Source organism: Loxodonta africana, chromosome 12, assembly GCF_030014295.1.
Source record: "Loxodonta africana isolate mLoxAfr1 chromosome 12, mLoxAfr1.hap2, whole genome shotgun sequence".
Classification (NCBI taxonomy): Eukaryota; Metazoa; Chordata; class Mammalia; order Proboscidea; family Elephantidae; genus Loxodonta; species Loxodonta africana.
In genome coordinates this window covers 41,889,387-41,906,504 of record NC_087353.1, presented here as the reverse complement: position 1 = coordinate 41,906,504, position 17,118 = coordinate 41,889,387, and the positions used below count along the sequence as shown (strand labels likewise).

At 50.6% G+C, this 17,118-nt stretch overlaps 3 protein-coding genes across 7 annotated transcripts; 2 read left to right on the top strand and 1 right to left on the bottom strand.

Annotated features, from left to right (window-relative positions):
* Nucleotides 1–185: 185 nt before the first annotated feature.
* Nucleotides 186–6,448, top strand: ZNF513 (zinc finger protein 513). 4 transcript variants are annotated; one of them, XM_010591995.3, is made up of 4 exons: nt 186–315; nt 581–742; nt 1,999–2,586; nt 2,677–6,448. In XM_010591995.3, the coding sequence occupies exons 1-4, from the start codon at nt 276–278 to the stop codon at nt 3,501–3,503; spliced, it is 1,617 nt and encodes a 538-aa protein (XP_010590297.1). In that variant the 5' UTR covers nt 186–275; the 3' UTR covers nt 3,504–6,448. The 4 variants fall into 4 exon arrangements, with proteins under 4 accessions (XP_010590297.1, XP_003411892.1, XP_023406310.1 ...); XM_003411844.3 differs by having other exon boundaries at nt 199–330; XM_023550542.2 differs by lacking the exon at nt 186–315 and adding an exon at nt 402–456.
* On the bottom strand, nt 4,314–9,693 carry SNX17 (sorting nexin 17). The gene is made up of 15 exons (XM_003411943.4): nt 9,515–9,693; nt 8,986–9,060; nt 7,883–8,000; nt 7,327–7,391; nt 6,810–6,920; nt 6,611–6,701; nt 6,361–6,448; nt 6,047–6,116; nt 5,684–5,776; nt 5,375–5,578; nt 5,116–5,241; nt 4,879–4,956; nt 4,654–4,728; nt 4,519–4,560; nt 4,314–4,427 (listed from the first exon to the last, which is right to left on the bottom strand). The coding sequence occupies exons 1-15, from the start codon at nt 9,575–9,577 to the stop codon at nt 4,314–4,316; spliced, it is 1,413 nt and encodes a 470-aa protein (XP_003411991.1). The 5' UTR covers nt 9,578–9,693.
* Nucleotides 9,694–9,753: 60 nt separating this feature from the next.
* On the top strand, nt 9,754–14,491 carry EIF2B4 (eukaryotic translation initiation factor 2B subunit delta). 2 transcript variants are annotated; one of them, XM_003411941.4, is made up of 13 exons: nt 9,754–10,022; nt 10,388–10,431; nt 10,754–10,889; nt 11,086–11,292; nt 11,563–11,645; nt 11,844–11,935; nt 12,171–12,285; nt 12,487–12,563; nt 12,746–12,848; nt 13,068–13,195; nt 13,350–13,527; nt 13,937–14,117; nt 14,244–14,491. In XM_003411941.4, exons 1-13 carry the CDS (start codon nt 9,992–9,994, stop codon nt 14,441–14,443), a joined length of 1,575 nt encoding a protein of 524 aa, XP_003411989.1. In that variant the 5' UTR covers nt 9,754–9,991; the 3' UTR covers nt 14,444–14,491. The 2 variants fall into 2 exon arrangements, with proteins under 2 accessions (XP_003411989.1, XP_010590296.1); XM_010591994.3 differs by lacking the exon at nt 9,754–10,022 and having other exon boundaries at nt 10,037–10,431.
* Nucleotides 14,492–17,118: the final 2,627 nt, after the last annotated feature.

The following is a 17,118-nucleotide window of genomic DNA, read 5'->3' as shown; positions in this document are numbered from 1 at the left end:
CGCGTCCCGTGTAGCTCTGCGGCAGCGGAAGCGGAAGCGAGTGCGGAGGTACCAGCTGGTCTCCGTAGGGGGGTAGGGGGCTCCATGAATGGAAGCGGCGGCGGGAGCGGCCTGAGCTGGGCGCCGGGGCCAGGGCCGGGGGCTGCCCAGGTCCCGCGTCGCTGCATGAGGACGGCCCGCGGGCCCTGAGAGGGAGGGACGGAGGGTGGGCCGAGCTGGGAGGGGCGGGGCCGCAGGCCGCAGGCCGGAGGCGCGTCGGGCTGGAGCCGGTCACCATGCCCCGAAGGAAGCAAAGCCACCCGCAGCCCGTGAAATGTGAGGGGGTCAAAGGTCAGGGGTCAGGGATCGCGAGGGGGGAGGAGCGGGGGTGGGGTCAGTGGGGTGGGTTCAGGTGGGGGTGGAGGAGGACTCCTGAGGGATGGGGTGGGCACTCTGGACTCCTAGCTTCTTAGCGAGGTACTAAGGGGACCAGGAGGGTCAGCGAGTATGGGAAGTGCGGTCCACGAGGGCCGGTTCCCGGTGGTGCGGTTGATGGGCACGGCTCCTGAGGGAGAATCCACAAGCCCCCTCCCCTCTTCAGTGGATACTGAAGACTCCCTCGAGGAAGGACCTGGCGCCCTGGTGTTGGAGAGTGATTTGCTACTAGGCCAGGATCTGGAGTTTGAGGAGGAAGAGGAAGAGGAAGAGGAGGAAGATGACGGCAACAGCGATCAACTCATGGGCTTTGACAGAGACTCTGAAGGTGGGTTTGGGGGACTTGGTTAAGGATTGGTGGTCCCCGGGACCCCAGCCCTTCAGGAGGCAGGTTTAGTGCCAGTGTACGAAACACCATTTCCTGCCACAACCTAGGGCTGGTTTAGTTTAGATTAGAGCTACGTTTCTTCATTTGGCGAATGTTCTAATTAGCTCTATCACTTTGTTGAGGTTCTCTGGTCTTCTACACTCTAGCTTAGTTAAGTTCTGGGGCCTGACCCAAAGGTGGGTTGAATAGGACTCGGTAAATCACATGGAGCAACTGGTTAGAAGTAAATGCCCTTTTAATAACCTTGCCCCGCTTCTTAGCCTATTCCTGTGTGTCTGCTCTCCGAGGTTCAGGAAAGCAGTTTCTCTGATAGTATGTATGTTTAATCTAGGCTCCTTTCACCTGCAGCATAAACTTTTTGTATTGAGGTTTTCGTCTCTGTAAGTCAACTCTCCTATATTCAATTCTTTCCTCTGATCTTTGGATCACTGCATTCTAATTTGCTTTACTACCTACCCACTTGGAAACCCTAGTGGGGTAGTGGTTAAGAGCTACCGCTGCTAACCATAAAGGTCAGCAGTTTGAATCCACCAGGCACACCTTGGAAACCCTATGGGGCAGTTCTACTCTGTCATACAGTGTCACTATGAGTCGGAACCAACTCAGTGGCATTGGGTTTTTTCAGGTTTATACCTACTCACCCAGGAAGGATGCTTTTGAACATCATTGAGGGAATTCTTGTCAATAAGAATCCATCCTTTAAGCTTAGAAGTGGTATTACATCCCCTACTCTTTTTTTTTTCAACCTCCCTCCAACTTCTGCCTTACACTTGAGATTCAGTGTTTGATTTTGTAATTAGCTCCATACTAAAAGGGGCTTTGCTAGAGCTTAGAAAAAGGTCTCCGGTCTCTGCCTTTTGCGTTTTTACTTCTTATCCCAAGAATCAATCACATCATTGATTCATTTCAGTCTATTGTCCACTTCGAGCCAAGCCCTAAACCCTTTTTCCATTCAGTAAAACTAGGTACAGCTCAACCTTACAGCTGTTAGATTAGGTCAAACTCAGAAGACAATAATTCATGTTTCCTATAATTGCTGCAGGTGAGACCTGTATCTCTAAGAGGAAACTTAAGGGGTCATTGAAGCTAAAAGAAGGGTGGCGACAGGCAAGTGGGATAGACCACAGGTGACAAGTGGAGAACTGGAGCCTGGTCTTACCCCGTGGTGATGTCTCTTCTCATCTCTGTCTCACCAGGAGACTCTCTGGGGGCCAGGCCTGGGCTTCCCTACGGGCTGAGTGACGACGAGTCTGGGGGCGGCCGGGCACTAAGTGCCGAGAGTGAAGTTGAGGAGCCAGCCAGGGGTCCAGGGGAGGCCAGGGGTGAGAGGCCAGGCCCAGCCTGCCAGCTGTGTGGGGGGCCGACAGGTGAGGGGCCGTGTTGTGGGGCAGGAGGACCGGGTGGGGGGCCCCCGCTGCCCCCACGGCTACTGTACTCATGCCGCCTCTGCGCCTTCGTGTCCCACTACTCGAGCCACCTGAAGCGGCATATGCAGACACACAGTGGGGAGAAGCCGTTCCGCTGTGGCCGCTGCCCCTACGCCTCAGCCCAGCTCGTCAACCTGACGCGGCATACTCGCACCCACACTGGCGAGAAGCCCTACCGCTGTCCCCACTGCCCCTTTGCCTGCAGCAGCCTGGGCAACCTGAGGCGGCATCAGCGCACCCATGCAGGGCCCCCCACTCCTCCCTGCCCGACCTGTGGCTTCCGCTGCTGTGCCCCACGACCAACCCGGCCTCCCAGTCCCACAGAGCAGGAGGGGGCAGTGCCCCAGCGACCTGAAGGTAAAAAGCCAACGGCCAAAGAACCTGGGGCAGGGGTGGGTGGCCCTAGGGATACTTGGATTCATAGCCCAGGTTTCACTGCTCCCACAGATGCTCTGCTCCTTCCAGATTTGAGCCTCCATGTGCCACCAGGTGGTGCCAGTTTCCTGCCAGACTGTGGGCAGCTGAGGGGAGAAGGGGAGGGCCTGTGTGGGACTGGATCAGAACCACTGCCAGAGCTGCTGTTCCCTTGGACCTGCCGGGGCTGTGGACAAGAGCTGGAGGAGAGTGAGGGCAGTCGGCTGGGACCTGCCATGTGTGGGCGCTGTATGCGAGGAGAGGCTGGAGGGGGTGCCAGTGGGGGACCCCAGGGTCCCAATGACAAAGGCTTTGCCTGTAGCCTCTGCCCCTTTGCCACTCACTATCCCAACCACCTGGCCCGGCACATGAAGACACACAGCGGTGAGAAGCCTTTCCGTTGTGCCCGCTGCCCCTATGCCTCTGCTCACTTGGATAACCTGAAACGGCATCAGCGCGTCCACACAGGAGAGAAGCCCTACAAGTGCCCCCTCTGCCCCTATGCCTGTGGCAACCTGGCCAACCTCAAGCGTCATGGTCGCATCCACTCGGGTGACAAACCTTTTCGGTGTAGCCTTTGCAACTACAGCTGCAATCAGAGCATGAACCTCAAACGCCACATGCTGCGGCACACAGGCGAGAAGCCCTTCCGCTGTGCCACCTGCGCCTACACCACAGGCCACTGGGACAACTACAAGCGCCACCAGAAGGTGCATGACCATGGTGCAGCAGGAGGGCCGGGCCTCTCTGCCTCTGAGAGCTGGGTCCCACCTCATAGCCCACCCCCAGTTTTGAGCTCTCGGGGTCCAACAGCCCTGGGCGCTGCTGGTAGCCGGACTCTTCACACAGACTCACCCTGAGCTAGGTTCTTGTCCAGGGCCCTAAGGGTTAGCCGTGACCCTCCTGTATGTTTTATACAGACTGATCAGAAGCTGCCACCTCCTTCCTCCCCCGCTGGCCAGGGGCTCCACACAGACTAACCTAAGCACTATATGGACCAGCCCAAACCCGATGGGTGGGGGGCCCATGTGGACCAGGGGCTTTGCCTTGACTGGTGCACTTCAAGAGCTCAGTGAAAAGGGCCCTGTATTTACCTCCACTGCTTCCAGGAGCTGTGGAGGGACTGGCTGGGGGACTGACCAGGCTCCCATCTGTTTATTTAACTTATTTCAGTGCTTTATAATAAAGGAAACACTAACAAAGCCATGTGTATGCTGAGTTAGCACTGGCAAGCACAGCAGTCCCTGCTGTGATGGTGGGGGGAGCAGGGGCAGTGAGAGGGAACCAGAGATAGGCAGCAATCAGGCTGAGTTTAATGATTGGGAGCTGGGCCAGACCATACATAGACCTCTGCCCATCCCCTCGGCCCATCGCCCCGAGAAGCCAGAAGCAGCCAGGGAGAGCTGTGGTTCCCGAGGCAGGAGGCCATGGTCCCTTGGATAGTGTGCAAAATACTAAACGCTAATTTGGCATCGAGGGCCAGCTTGGAAAAGAGAAAGGGGGCAGTCCTTTGTACAGCCAGCCCAGGGGGAAGAGAAGGCAGGTTAGGCAGCCTCTGGCCGAGGGGAGAAAAGGAAAGGTAGGAAGGAAAAGACCCCCAGCTTGGGGGTACACAGGCACAGGGCAAGTTTCTGTATATTCCTCTGGGGTAGACTCCCAAGCTGTGGAGATTACAGATCCTCATCTCCAATGCCCTCGAAGGCGAAATTGCCGTGAACGTCACCGGCACTGGCATCTGTGCTGGGACTGCCAATCCCCCGCAAGCTCACAGCACTCAGTTTGCTCTGTAACAAAGGCAGGTAGGGGTCAGAGAGCTTGAGCCTCCTGGAGGTCCCCATCAAACACCAACCTCACCAACATTTGTAGGAAACTCACTGAGAGTTTGGCCATGGACTCCCGGGTGGCATCAGGTGACTCCTGGGGAAGAAGAGAGAGAGATGTCAGAGACCTTACTGGGGGAGGTAGAAACAAGGCTGGGAACCTGGGTACTGACCAGTGAGTAATACTTACAAGCAGCGGTGGGGATTTCACTGCTTGCTGACTGTCTGAGTGCCTCAGGGTACCCCCGACCCGCCGGCGGAGCATCTGGGATGGAGACAGGAGGTGCTGATGAGGATGGGATCACTCCCTTTAGAATCCCAACCCTTTCCCTTCCTCTCCAGAGAAGCCTCATACCCAGGACAGTAAGGGAGAGCACAACCACTCAGCTGCTTAGTCTACACACTTGCTTCTTACCTTCCTGATACTGCCACCAGACTTCTTCACCATCAGTTCATCTACCATGGACTGCAAGCAGATGCTCATCATGATAGCCTGGGGCAAGAAAACAGCTCAGCCTAAACAGTGGTCATCCTAACCCAGTACCCCAAAGACAAGGGCTCCCATCACATGGAGTCCTGAAAGCCCTTGACTTGGGTATCCAAGGCAGACAGTGCAGTGTGCTCCAGAGGAGGCCTGAGGGTAGGCTCACACCTGGGGACTGGTGATGGTGACCCACTGTAGTCGATCCTTGCTCATGAGGTATTCGAAAGCCAGTTCCAGGCGCACCTCACCCCGGCCCCGGCCTGGGCTGCTGGTGCCTCCACTGGGCAGTGGCACCTGGGAGTTAGGGGAATTAGGTTGAGTTCTTTCTGACCTACCTGCCTCCCTTCCTGACCCTTGCAGCCCATTCCTGAAGCTCCAGGTCAGTCAGGCCCCTCCCTACAGGCTCTCCCCCTCTGCCCCAACTCACAGAGGAGGTAACCCGCCAACACCGCATGCGGGTGACCCGGAAGGAACCTTCGCGGAGTTGCTGGCCAGGCAGGCGGAGCTGGAGGCTGAGCTCACTGTTGCCTGCGCTCACCACCACGGGACAGTCCTTTTCTGGAAAGTCGGCCACACAGGCATCGAAGCGTAGGTAGCCATAGTGCCGCAATGTCTGGGCCAGCCGTAGAAACTGAAATGCAGCCACCCCATGGGGCAGGTCAGGGAGGGGGAGTGGGGTAGCTTAGAGAAAGCAGTCCCTTGGATGGAGACAGGAAAGTAGCTAAGCTGGGCTCACCTCCTTCTTGGAGACCTTCTCTTGCAGAGACTTGAGCTGCCGGTGCTGCTCCTTGGTGACCAGAATCCACCCACGCTCAATATCTGATACTGTCTACAGTGGACACAAGGAATGGAGGAGTGGGGACTCCCAGTCAGAGATCTGAGGAAAGCATGTAAAGTCACCTCCGTCCAGCCTCTTTGCAGTGAGTCCTTGATCTTACCAGCTTATATAGCAGGACAGTAGGGGCTGTGTCAGGTGCCCTGATAGTATTCTAGGAACTTCCCCATGAACTGGGAGCAAAGACATGAAGGGAGTTTTCTTGGAGAGTGGGACACCACAGTCATTTTCAGGGGAGGGATTCTAAGGCAGCTACAAGCTCACCTGAGCGTAAAGCAGGTTGAGGCCCACCCGGTTCTCCATGACATCGTCATCATAGGCAGAGTCCCAATAACTGTGAGGTCAAGGGGTGGAAAGGGGTAATGGGGCTAAACTGGGGTGAGGAAAGAGGAATAATGGAAAATAGGAACAAAACAGAACAGGAGCAATCTGGAACTATAAGGTGGTACAGTGGGAGGAAGCTTAGGAGGCCTTTTAGAAACACCCAGTTCTACCCACTTGTCCAGATTATTCTGTCTCAATATGTGGTCCAATAATTCAACCCAGCACCCTCTCCCTGCTCCAAGCACAGCCCTGACCTTTTCCTTAGCACGATCTTATACTCTTGACTCCGTAGACTGGTAACAGACACATAAGGGAGCTCAAACTCTTGCAACTTCCGTACAACTATGCGTGAAAAAAAAAATGAAAAGAAAAATGTCTTGAGACTCAGGGGAAGGGAAATCAGGAGAAAAGTTCTAAGGAAATGGCACACTCTGGTCTCCAAGTTAACGGGGAGATGAACTCACTACCGGAAACAGAGAACCAGTAAAGTCCGGAGAAACTCACAAGAAAAGACTCCATCCTCTTTTTCTCGAACTAGAAAGAGACTAAAGTATCCAATCAAGTCGTCTGGAAGATCCAGCTTTGCAGCCACAGCCTGTGGACAGAGATAGGAAGTACAGCTTACACAGGCTGATTCCAATCACCCCCAAGCCTGGGGCCCTGCAGGGGAAGGGGAAGGAGCAGTACAGACTAAGGACCTCACCTCCAAGACATCCTCGGTTTGATCTGAAGTTAGCACATTGACCAGAACTTTCTGCCCGTTGCTGAGCAGCACTTCCAAGGAGACCTCTTCTGTGGGGACCTGCTGTGTCTCCTGTTGTGAGCAGATGTGAGGATGGAAGGCACCGCTCTGTTAGCTGGCCTAGGGGCCAGCTCTTACCCATCCTCAATTCTCTTATTTCTAAGTCCCTCTGGTGTCTTCGTTTTAACTGCTTAAATACAGGCTGGGTTTCCTTAATTTCATCCTTGTCATATGTCAGTGACAAAGCACTCTTGAGGGGAAGAAAGTGTCCCACTGGTACCTCCTGAGCTCCTAGAAAAAGTCTCTAAGACCCATGGAATAGCAGGAAATGAAGACCAAAGGAACTGAATTTAAAACAGGTACAGCAGAAGCCTCATTCCATTAAAAAAGGTAACTCCTTTGTAGCTACCTTATTAAAATGTCATGGCCCTCCAGCAAGGTCCTTCTCTTATATATCTTGGTCTTACCCAAGCCTTACCTGTTGTGCTCGGCGCAGGAAACTATTGAAGGTTTCACTGCTCCCAAGCAGTGGGTCTTGCCGAACTGTGGGGACAATGGAATGATGTTCCGGTAACTTAGGACTCCCTCTTGGCTCCCCCCAGTCCTCTTCTTGGTAGGTGCCCCCCGACCCCATTTCCTGGGCTGATGGTGACCTGCCACATCCCCCAGCTGGCCTCACCTCACTCACTGTTTGCATAAATTCTTCACCTGCCCCACCCTTGGCTGCCATCTAGTTGGGTCCAGTCTATAGAACTAGGGAAATAACAACGATGTTAATCTAAAGCACATCAGATACAGATTAAGTCTTCCCCACCAATCTAAAGTCCTTTAAGAATGTTTAGTGTTATACTAACATTCTCACAGATGTTGGTGCCCAAATTGCACGCTATTCACTTATGCTAATTAAATCACAGATCAAACAGAAGGCTCCCCAGATGGAGAAGTGAATTTGGACCTTCTACCTACAGAACGAGGTGTTTTTAGTGTCTTCCCATAGTGCTCAACATAGCCTAAAATTCCCTTCAACCACTCACCAGCTTGCATGTACTTCTCTAACTGCTCCCTCCTCTGTTCTACCTCAGCAGGTGTCAGAGAGAAAAGCTTCTTTGGGGGGAATGCAGGAAGCACATTGGCCCCATATTCCTTCCGGAGCTATTTAGAGAAAGAGACATAACCCTTCACGTAAACATAGAAAAGGAAAAGAGGAAATTCAGACCCATCATGTTCTCTTGGGCTCCCTTTTCCTTCCCCCAGTCTCTGCTCATCTACTCTGATCATCTGGGAAACAATTCCTTTGGCAGAGGTACCATTTTCTCTGTTCGAGACATAAATTCTTTCCTATCTTACTGTGAACAAGTCAGACCCTCCACAGAGTAGGGAGGGTTTGTATGAGGCCAGGGCCTAGGGAGCTTCTTGATTATCTAGCAAGATTCTGCTCATTGAACCCTGACAGGAAGCAAAGGGCTTTATAAAGAAAATTTAAGTGCACAAATAGTAGCTAAGTATGTTCACAAAGTATCTTAGAACTTAAAAAGACTTTGGAGATAAATTAATCCATTTTTCAGCTGTAGAAACTGAGCCCCCCCCCCCCAAAAAAAAACAGGTAACTTGTTCAGGGTTGCACAACTAATTATCAGTAAACCAGGATTCTGTACTGAGTTACAGAGTTCACCATCTGGTGAAGAAGGCAGAGAAACACGGTATTACAGATACATGGCAATAACTGGAACAACCACACACACTGAGATGGGTCAAAGAACACAAGGAAATTAATGAGTGAGCAGGGAAAAGAATTCAAGTTGCCGCTCAGATGACAGAAGGACTGTGCTTTGGCCGTCAGGAGGGGGTCGGTTTTTCCGTGCACAGGCAAAGGCTGAAAAGCGGGCTGGAAACAGAAAAGCAGGAAGGAGGATGTGAGTATGGGGAGGAGGAACAATTAGCACAGGGGCGTTAAGTTTCTTAGGGAGGTTCAAGGAAATGTCAGAAGATAAGATAAAAGCACCGGATCCTCCGCTGTGGCAGTGATCAAAGGAAACAAAAGCCTAAGGGAAAGCGAAGAGAAGAAAAAACCGAGACACTGATGCCGGAGTGTAGGAAAGGGCTTGAAGCTGCCTCAAGGCTGGAGCGCTAGTCCCACCTGCTCGTGCAGCCCCAGGAGCTGGCTGTAGCGCACCCGACAATGCAGGACTCCATTCACGTGAATATTATAGGCCTGCGGACACAAAAGCAGGCAAGCATTTTAGGGTCCCGGTGTAGGCTACCCCTTTGAGAGCCCCGGCCGGAAGCTGCCTGGCACAACTCTGAGTAAGGCGCCGAAATCTTCCATGGTTTAGTTAGCTTGTCTTCCCTCCGGCCAAGTCCCAAAACAGGAGGGCGGGTCCGGGGGAAACTCGGGCGCTCCTGCCGCAGACTCCCTCCCCAGGAGGTCAGTGACGCCCTCCAGAGCAGCCGCGGCCCATTCAGGGGAGGCCAAACAAAGGAGCTACAGGAGCCGGGGCGATCTCTGGACGAATCCGAGACGAGAGATAAGCTCCCTAAGAGGCCGTCAGGAGTCGGTAACCCAGGCCCAGGCCCGAAGGCTGGCGGCCAGGCCTCTGAGGCCGCTCCCGGAGGGCTCCGGCCCGTTATCCCCGCCCCTGCCCGGCTCGGCGCCGGCCGCTCCTCACCACGTAGGCGGAGCCGCCGCTGTCCCCGCTGCGGGACTCGGTTTCAGGAATGGAAAAGTGCATGTTCCGGGCGGCAGGGCCCGCCGGGTTCCAGACGAAGGGCCGCAGAGGATTTGCACGCTCGCCTTCGCTGCTCAGCGCGTACCCACGACCTCACTCGCCATTTTGGGGGGCCTGAAATAGGAGGTGGGACGTCCGCTCTGGGGCGCAGCCTCCCGGGCATGCTGGGAAGTGTAGTGTAAAGGGTAAGGAAACCATCTTAACTGGGAGCCCAAACTTGAGATGGCCCTCATCACGACCCGTAGCCCTGAGCGGAGCCCCAGTGCACGTCGGAGATTGTAGTCCGCTTGGGGCTGCGCACCGAAAGTGTCGGTGGCTCAGCCTCCTACCCAGGTGGCGCTGTAATCCCAGCGACAGCGGAGCCAGGCACCGCGGAGGCCCAGTGACTGCAAGGGGCGGAGCCAAGGACTAAGGGTGATGGCTGCCGTGGCTGTGGCTGTTCGCGAGGGTGAGTGGAAGGCTCTGGCGCACAAACATACGCGAGCGGACTGGCTCGGGACAGCTAGTGTCAGGCGTCTCTGGGCCGGGTCGGCCGGTTCCGGCGCCAAGCCGGATTCTGATCCCCACAACCTCGGGCGCAGCCCCGCGCTGTTGTACCGGCTGGTTCCTGGGAGAAGGGTGGGCGACCCCTCCTTTCTTCGGCCCCCGCCTTTCCTTTGATCCTGCCGCGCAGCGCGTCCCCAAGCGAATCACTGACTAGCTCCCCGCCTGGCCGCAGAGCCGTGCCCATGCCGACCCAGCTGGCTGCGCCAAGCCCTCCCAAATCCTCGCGGAGCCCCTCCTGCTCACTTTGCGCCCTGTTTTCTGATGCAGACTCGGGATCTGCGATGAAGGCGGAGCTTGCTTCTCGGCCTGGGGTAAGTGAGGGTACCCTCCTGAGCCACCTGTCAAGGTCTCCCTTGCTACTCAGTAGGTTCTGGTAACTTCATTCCGCCCCCACCTCCATCCCCGTTCAGTATATATTTCGGTAAAATGAGATGTTACTGAGTTCGTTCAGCCCTCACAGTGTGACTCTGGAGGAGAAACTTCGATCCCTGTGGCATGTAAGCTTGTAACAGGGAGCGGGTGGGAATTAGAGAGGATTAAGGATTTATCCTTGTGGTAATCTTGTAAGTATCCGATAGTGTTTATTCACCTTTGGGATTGTTGGGGAAGAGCAGTATTCTATGTCTGTCTCAGGCAGGGGGGAGGGAGATGACCCAAGAAGAGAAGCTGCAGCTTCGGAAGGAAAAGAAACAACAGAAGAAGAAACGGAAGGAGGAAAAGGGGACAGAACCCGAAACTGGCTGGACTGTATCTGCAGCCCGGTGTCAAGGTGCTGGGCTGAATTTAACAGGGCTGGGGTGTGGAGCTGGTAGAGGAGTGTGGTGGGAGAGAGGAGAGAGAGACAGGTAAAAGTTGGATTGAGCATGTGAAGGGAGAAGAGATTTACATAAACAGGGAGTGAGGCTTTGACTGGGGCATGGATGTTGTCTGCTTAGGGCTTGGGCAACTCTTCTTTCTATGTTTAGTAAGCCCAACCAGAGAACTGCCAGGGCCCACCAAACAGTTAGGCACTCCTGGGGAGAAAGTTCCACCTGGTCGGAGTAAAGCTGAACTTCGGGCTGAGCGGAGGGCCAAGCAGGAGGCAGAGCGAGCTCTGAAACAGGCAAGGAAAGGTGAACCAGGAGGACCACCTCCTCAGGCCTGTCCCAGCACGCCTGGAGAAACCCCCTCAGGTATCTTGATTTCAAGACGTCTGTTACTCCTAATTCTTGTGCTAGCTCAGTCTTCCCCAGAGTAAAACAGCTCTCCCCTCCCTAAGACCCAGAGCTCAAAATCCCATCCCACCACCCCCCTGACCCACCACAATCCTACACCTATTCCTTCTTTTACCCTATTTTTTCTCTGCTTTTTTAGTCCTATTTTGCTAGATGCTCCATATCCCCTAAGAGCGGACTACCCAATATCACCTACAGTTTTGTGAGAACATGATCATTATCTTTCAGGAGCGAAGCGACTCCCTGAACACACTCAGGTCGATGACCCCACACCTCTGAGAAGGCTTGTTAAGAAACCGGAGCGACAAGAGGTAGAAAGTGGGTTTGGTATGTGGCCAGAAAGAGCCTAGGGAGATGCAATAGAGGGAAGAAAGGCGTTCAGGGTGAAGTAAAACTCTCGAGAAGGATGGGTATTTGGGTCAAAGTAGTCTCGCAGTTCATTTCCTTTCCAGCTTTATCCCATGGTTTTAAATTCTGGATCATTGGTCCTATTTCCTTGTCTTGTCAAGGTTCCTACACGGAAGGATTATGGATCCAAAGTCAGTCTCTTCTCCCACCTTCCCCAGTACAGCCGACAAAACTCTCTGACCCAGTATATGAGGTAGGATCTTAGGAAATTGTAATAATTTTTATGTCTGAGGAGTTTTAGTAATTCAGTGTTGAAAGTGACTAGAAATTTGAGTTTGGATCTGTGGGGAGAAGTACGGACTCAAGGCAAAACTCCAGAAAAAATGGGGAAGTCTGTGCTAGTGAAGAAAGTTCCTTTTCATCAGGGGCAGGTGGGCAGTAGGTGCTCAAGCTCCCTTGCAAAGTGTGTGACACCGCCATCCCATCAGCATCCCATCCTCTGTGATCCACCCAGCCATCGTGCAACTCGGCCTGCGGTACTCCCAGGGCCTGGTCAGTGGCTCCAATGCCCGGTGTATTGCCCTGCTCCGTGCCTTGCAGCAGGTATGCCCCATCCTGTTTCCTCTTATGATCCAGCCCCACCTTCCCCAACACTACCACAGCTTCTCTTACCCAAGGTAATCTCTGGGGGAAAGAAGGAATGACTCTACCCTTAGAATATTTTCCTCCATGAGGTTTATTCCCAGCCCCCTTCCAGAGACCTTTATTTGGGGCATTTTGTTGATCAACTTGTGTGTTCGCTAGGTGATTCAGGATTATATGACACCTCCCAATGAAGAACTCTCGAGGGATCTAGTGAATAAACTAAAACCCTACATCAGGTAAGGACAACCACTGCAAGTCCACTCCCGCTTCACCCAATCATTGTCTTGTACCTTATCTCTTATTCTTTTAATTCCATTTTCATTTTTTTGTCCTGTTTTCTTTCTAAAGAAATTTTTTTAAGTGTGAAAGCTTTGTAAGTTGTAAAGAGTTGCACAAACATAGGGTATTGTTGTTGTAGCTTCCTCACGCAGTGCCGTCCCCTGTCAGCGAGCATGTACAACGCCATCAAGTTCCTTAACAAGGAGATCACGGGTGTGAGCAGTTCCAAGCGGGAAGAGGAGGTGATGAGTATGAGGAATGAGAAAGGCATGCAGCTGGGGGTAGACTTAAGAAACGTGTTTAGGATAATTGCCCTGGGAAGGACAATGAAAGCCATTCTGCCCCAGTCAAGGGTTAAGGAAGTGGCTGGGCAGTCTGGCTTGTGCCACCTTTGAGCCCATCATTATACACATGTTCAAGTATCTGGCGTGATAATCAGGAAGATATGTGTTCATTTCTAGGCCAAGTCAGAACTTCAAGTAGCTATTGATTGGTATGTGCAAGAGAAGATTGTCCTTGCAGCTCAGGCAATTTCACGCTTTGCTTACAAGAAGATCAGTAATGGAGATGTGATCCTGGTGTATGGATGGTATGGTCCAGAGCAGGGTACTGGAAAGGGACCCTATGACTGGGACAATTGGGGGGTGGAATGACCTGAAAGAAGGGACTACCCACTCGCCCTTTGGGAATGGGCGGGGCATTAGTTAGTGGCATTTATAGCTGAATCCTCCTCTCCATTTCAGCTCATCTCTGGTGTCACGAATTCTTCAGGAAGCTTGGGCTGAGGGCCGGCGGTTTCGGGTGGTAGTGGTGGACAGCCGGCCGCGGCTGGAGGGAAGGCATACGCTGCATTTTCTGGTCCGTGCTGGGGTCCCTGCCTCCTATCTGCTGATTCCTGCAGCTTCCTATGTCCTCCCAGAGGTGAGGGCAGGGGAAACGGACTCCAAAGTTGAAAGTAAAAGGGTATAGTAGTATAGACGTAATCTCACCTTCCGAAGGTTATACTTATCTAGAAATATTAGAATTATATAGACCTCGTTTATATTTAATAGGAAAACCATCTATGATATGCTTTAGCACAGCATAGCTATTGCAAGCACGTTACATCAAACTAGCAACCACCCAGAGGAAACAGGACAAAAGTAACTTCAGAGTTTAGGTTTCTTGTGGAATGTTTGATGGGTCAGTGGTCAGGTGTTTTCAAAGAAGAAGAGCCAGCATTAAGATATGTTGATATTGCTGGCCTGGGCAGAAGAGAGAAACCTTATTCTGCATTGTATACTACATATGAAATTTTTTCTTCCTCCTTCCCATTCTCTAAAACAAACAGGTTTCTAAGGTGTTATTGGGAGCTCATGCACTCCTGGCCAATGGGTCTGTGATGTCACGGGTAGGGACAGCACAGCTGGCCCTAGTGGCTCGAGCCCATAATGTGCCAGTGCTGGTCTGCTGTGAAACATACAAGTTCTGTGAGCGTGTGCAGACTGATGCCTTTGTCTCTAATGAGCTAGGTAAGGAGGCCCTGGAGGGCAGGAAAGAAATTTCCAGCAGACCTGAGAAGATTGGAGAGGGAGAGGGGAGGTTAAAATGCAACTTGTTTTCTAAAAGGACGTGAATGGGTATACCTCCCATTGCAGATGACCCCGATGATCTGCTGTGTGAGAGGGGAGAACGTGTGGCCCTGGCTAACTGGCAGAACCACCCATCCCTACGGTTGTTGAATCTGGTCTATGATGTGACCCCCCCAGAGCTCGTGGATCTGGTGATCACAGAGCTGGGGATGATCCCTTGCAGTTCTGTACCTGTTGTTCTCCGAGTCAAGAGCAGTGACCAGTAAGGGTGGGGACGCAGGGTCAATAAATGACATACTCCCTAAACTCAGCAATTCTGCTGCCTTTGTATCTCTTTTAGTATCACAGCCACGTAAGTTAGGGGGCTAGGCTCCCCAAACCCTTCTTATCAGCTGCTACCAACCTCAAACCTTTATGGAGACTCTTTCAGGTGTCTCCAGCTTCATGCCAGTGCTTTGGAGCCAAAGCGAAGATCAGTTTGGAGACTAAAAACTATCCAAGTCATCAATCATTTATTGAGTATCTATGTGCCAGACACTGATATAAAGAGGAATATAAGGGCAAATATGAGTCCTATCCTAAGTGGTAGCTTAGCAACTGTTTGAGTACTTCTTGTGTGTCAGAAACTGTTTTAAGCCTTTTCTTATCCCTTTAGAATGATTAGTACAACTCTATGAAGTAAGATTTTATAGGTGAGAAATCTGAGGCACAGAGAAATTACTTGCCCAAGGTAACATGGCTAGCTAAACCAGGTTGTGATCTCAGGCAGTCTGGATTCACATTATGGTGTATGTCCTTAAAGAGTACTTACCATGGACTTATAGTGGAGAACAGATATGTAATGACATCTATAGTATTTTCTGTGGTACTATAGTATCTGTAGTATTTTGTTCTACTAGTAGTATAAACAAAATTCCTTGGAAGCAACCAAGGATTATGCCACTGGGTCTTGTAAGGTTGGAGAAAACTTCACAGGTAACATCTGACCTAGACCTTGAAGAATAAGAAGTTTCCCAGTTGGAAAAAAAAAAGGAACGGCAGCTCAGCAGAGGAAATAGCTTGAATAGGCAGAATAGGCCTTAAATTGAGTGGCCATTTTCAAAAGATCAAGTAGTGTGGTGAGGATAGAACTGAGGGCAATGTGAAGAGTGATAAAGCTGCAAAAATAGGTTAGGGCTACGTTGTGAGAGTTTAACCAATATGATTAGCCTAAAAATAAGAGTCATCCATTTTGGGTGTGTGTGTTACTGAAAAATTTCAAACAGCACAAAACTAGAGTGCACCTTACAAAGATTCCTTCCCCACCAGATACGATAACTATCAAGATTTGCTTTATCTTTTTATTTCCTCTTTCTTTGCTGAAGTTATTTTAAAGCAAATCTCAGACATGTCATTTCATCCCTACAAACTTCAGTATGTGTCTCCAAAAAATAGGGACATTTTATATAATAATATCACAATTAATAATACTTTGTTAGTATTGTCTAATCCATAATCAAATTCCTTTGATTATCTCAAAAATGGCTTTTAACAGTTGATTTGTTTGAATCAGGGTCCAGACAATTTCACATACATTTGATTATTATGTCTCTTAAATTTCTCATAATAAAAGGCAGTCCCCTTACCCTTTTTTTCCTTTAAAATTGACATTGCAGAAACCTAGTCAATTGTCATATAAAATGTCCCACATTCTGGATTTGAGTATTTGCTTGCATGTCATTGAACTCATTCCTCTAACCCCTGTATTTCCATCCAACTTTGTGGATAAGAATACTCCATAAGTTGTGCTGTGTGCTTTATGTTGCCTCATGTCAGGCAGCAAACAATGGCTGGTTGGTCTATTTTCAATGATGAGTGGGCCTAGGCAGTGAAACCCTGATCAATCCGTTTTAAAGTTCCCAACAACCTTTCATTTAGTGATTTCATCCATTGGTGTTTGTTTCCTATGTTATTTCTTTAGGGGTTGCAAAATAGTGACTTTTTTCTAATTCTGTCATTCTTTTCACATTTACTAGCTGATATTTTTCTCTATAGAACCTCCCCTCAGTTAGGGCTGTATAGGTAGTATTCTGAATTACAACTCATACTGGCAAGGCAGGATAAATGGTTAATTAGGAGTGAGTCCCTAGTCAGCCCCAGGGGTGTATAAGTGGTGTACTCCCAAGGAGTAGTTGTTGCTTTTTCATCTTTCTCTTTTTTAAGGATTATTATTAACTTAAACGGTTTTTAAATATTCAATGTATACCACTCAGTCATCAAAATTAAGCAAGGGATCAATAGTGTCAGCTCTGTTCTTTAGAAAGTCATCTGATAAAGATTAGAGGCAGAGAAACAGATCAGTTAAGAGATTATTGCCTATCAATCAAAATTACAAGTGCACCTAAACTTTGATCAAGCAATTCTGCTTTTAGGAATTTATCCTATGGATGTAGTTGCACATATTTAAAGTAACTTAGATGTGAAGTTACTTATAGCCATATTGTTTATAATATCAGAAGACTGGAAACCACCAGTCTTTTAATAAAAGACTGATTACAGTACACTACAAGGAGCCCTGTGATGCAGTGGTTAAGTGCTTGATTGCTAACCAAAAGGTCGGTGGTTCTCCACAGGAGAAAAGATGTGGTGATCTGTTCCTGTAAAGTTTACAGCCTAGGAAAACCCTATGGGACAGTTCTATTCTGCCCTATAGGGTCGCTATGAGTCAGATTTTACTTGAAGGCACACAACAGCAACAATTATACTTTCTCCCTCGGAGCAGCTGGTGGGTTCCAGCCGCCTACCTTTTGGTTAGCAGCCTAGCACTTAACCATTGGGCCACCAGGGCTCCTACCACAATTATACTACATGAATACAATTAAATACTAAGCAGCCATCACAAAGAATTAGGAAGGTTTTGTGTAGAGAAATAGAATACTCTCCAAGGTACATACACCTGGTT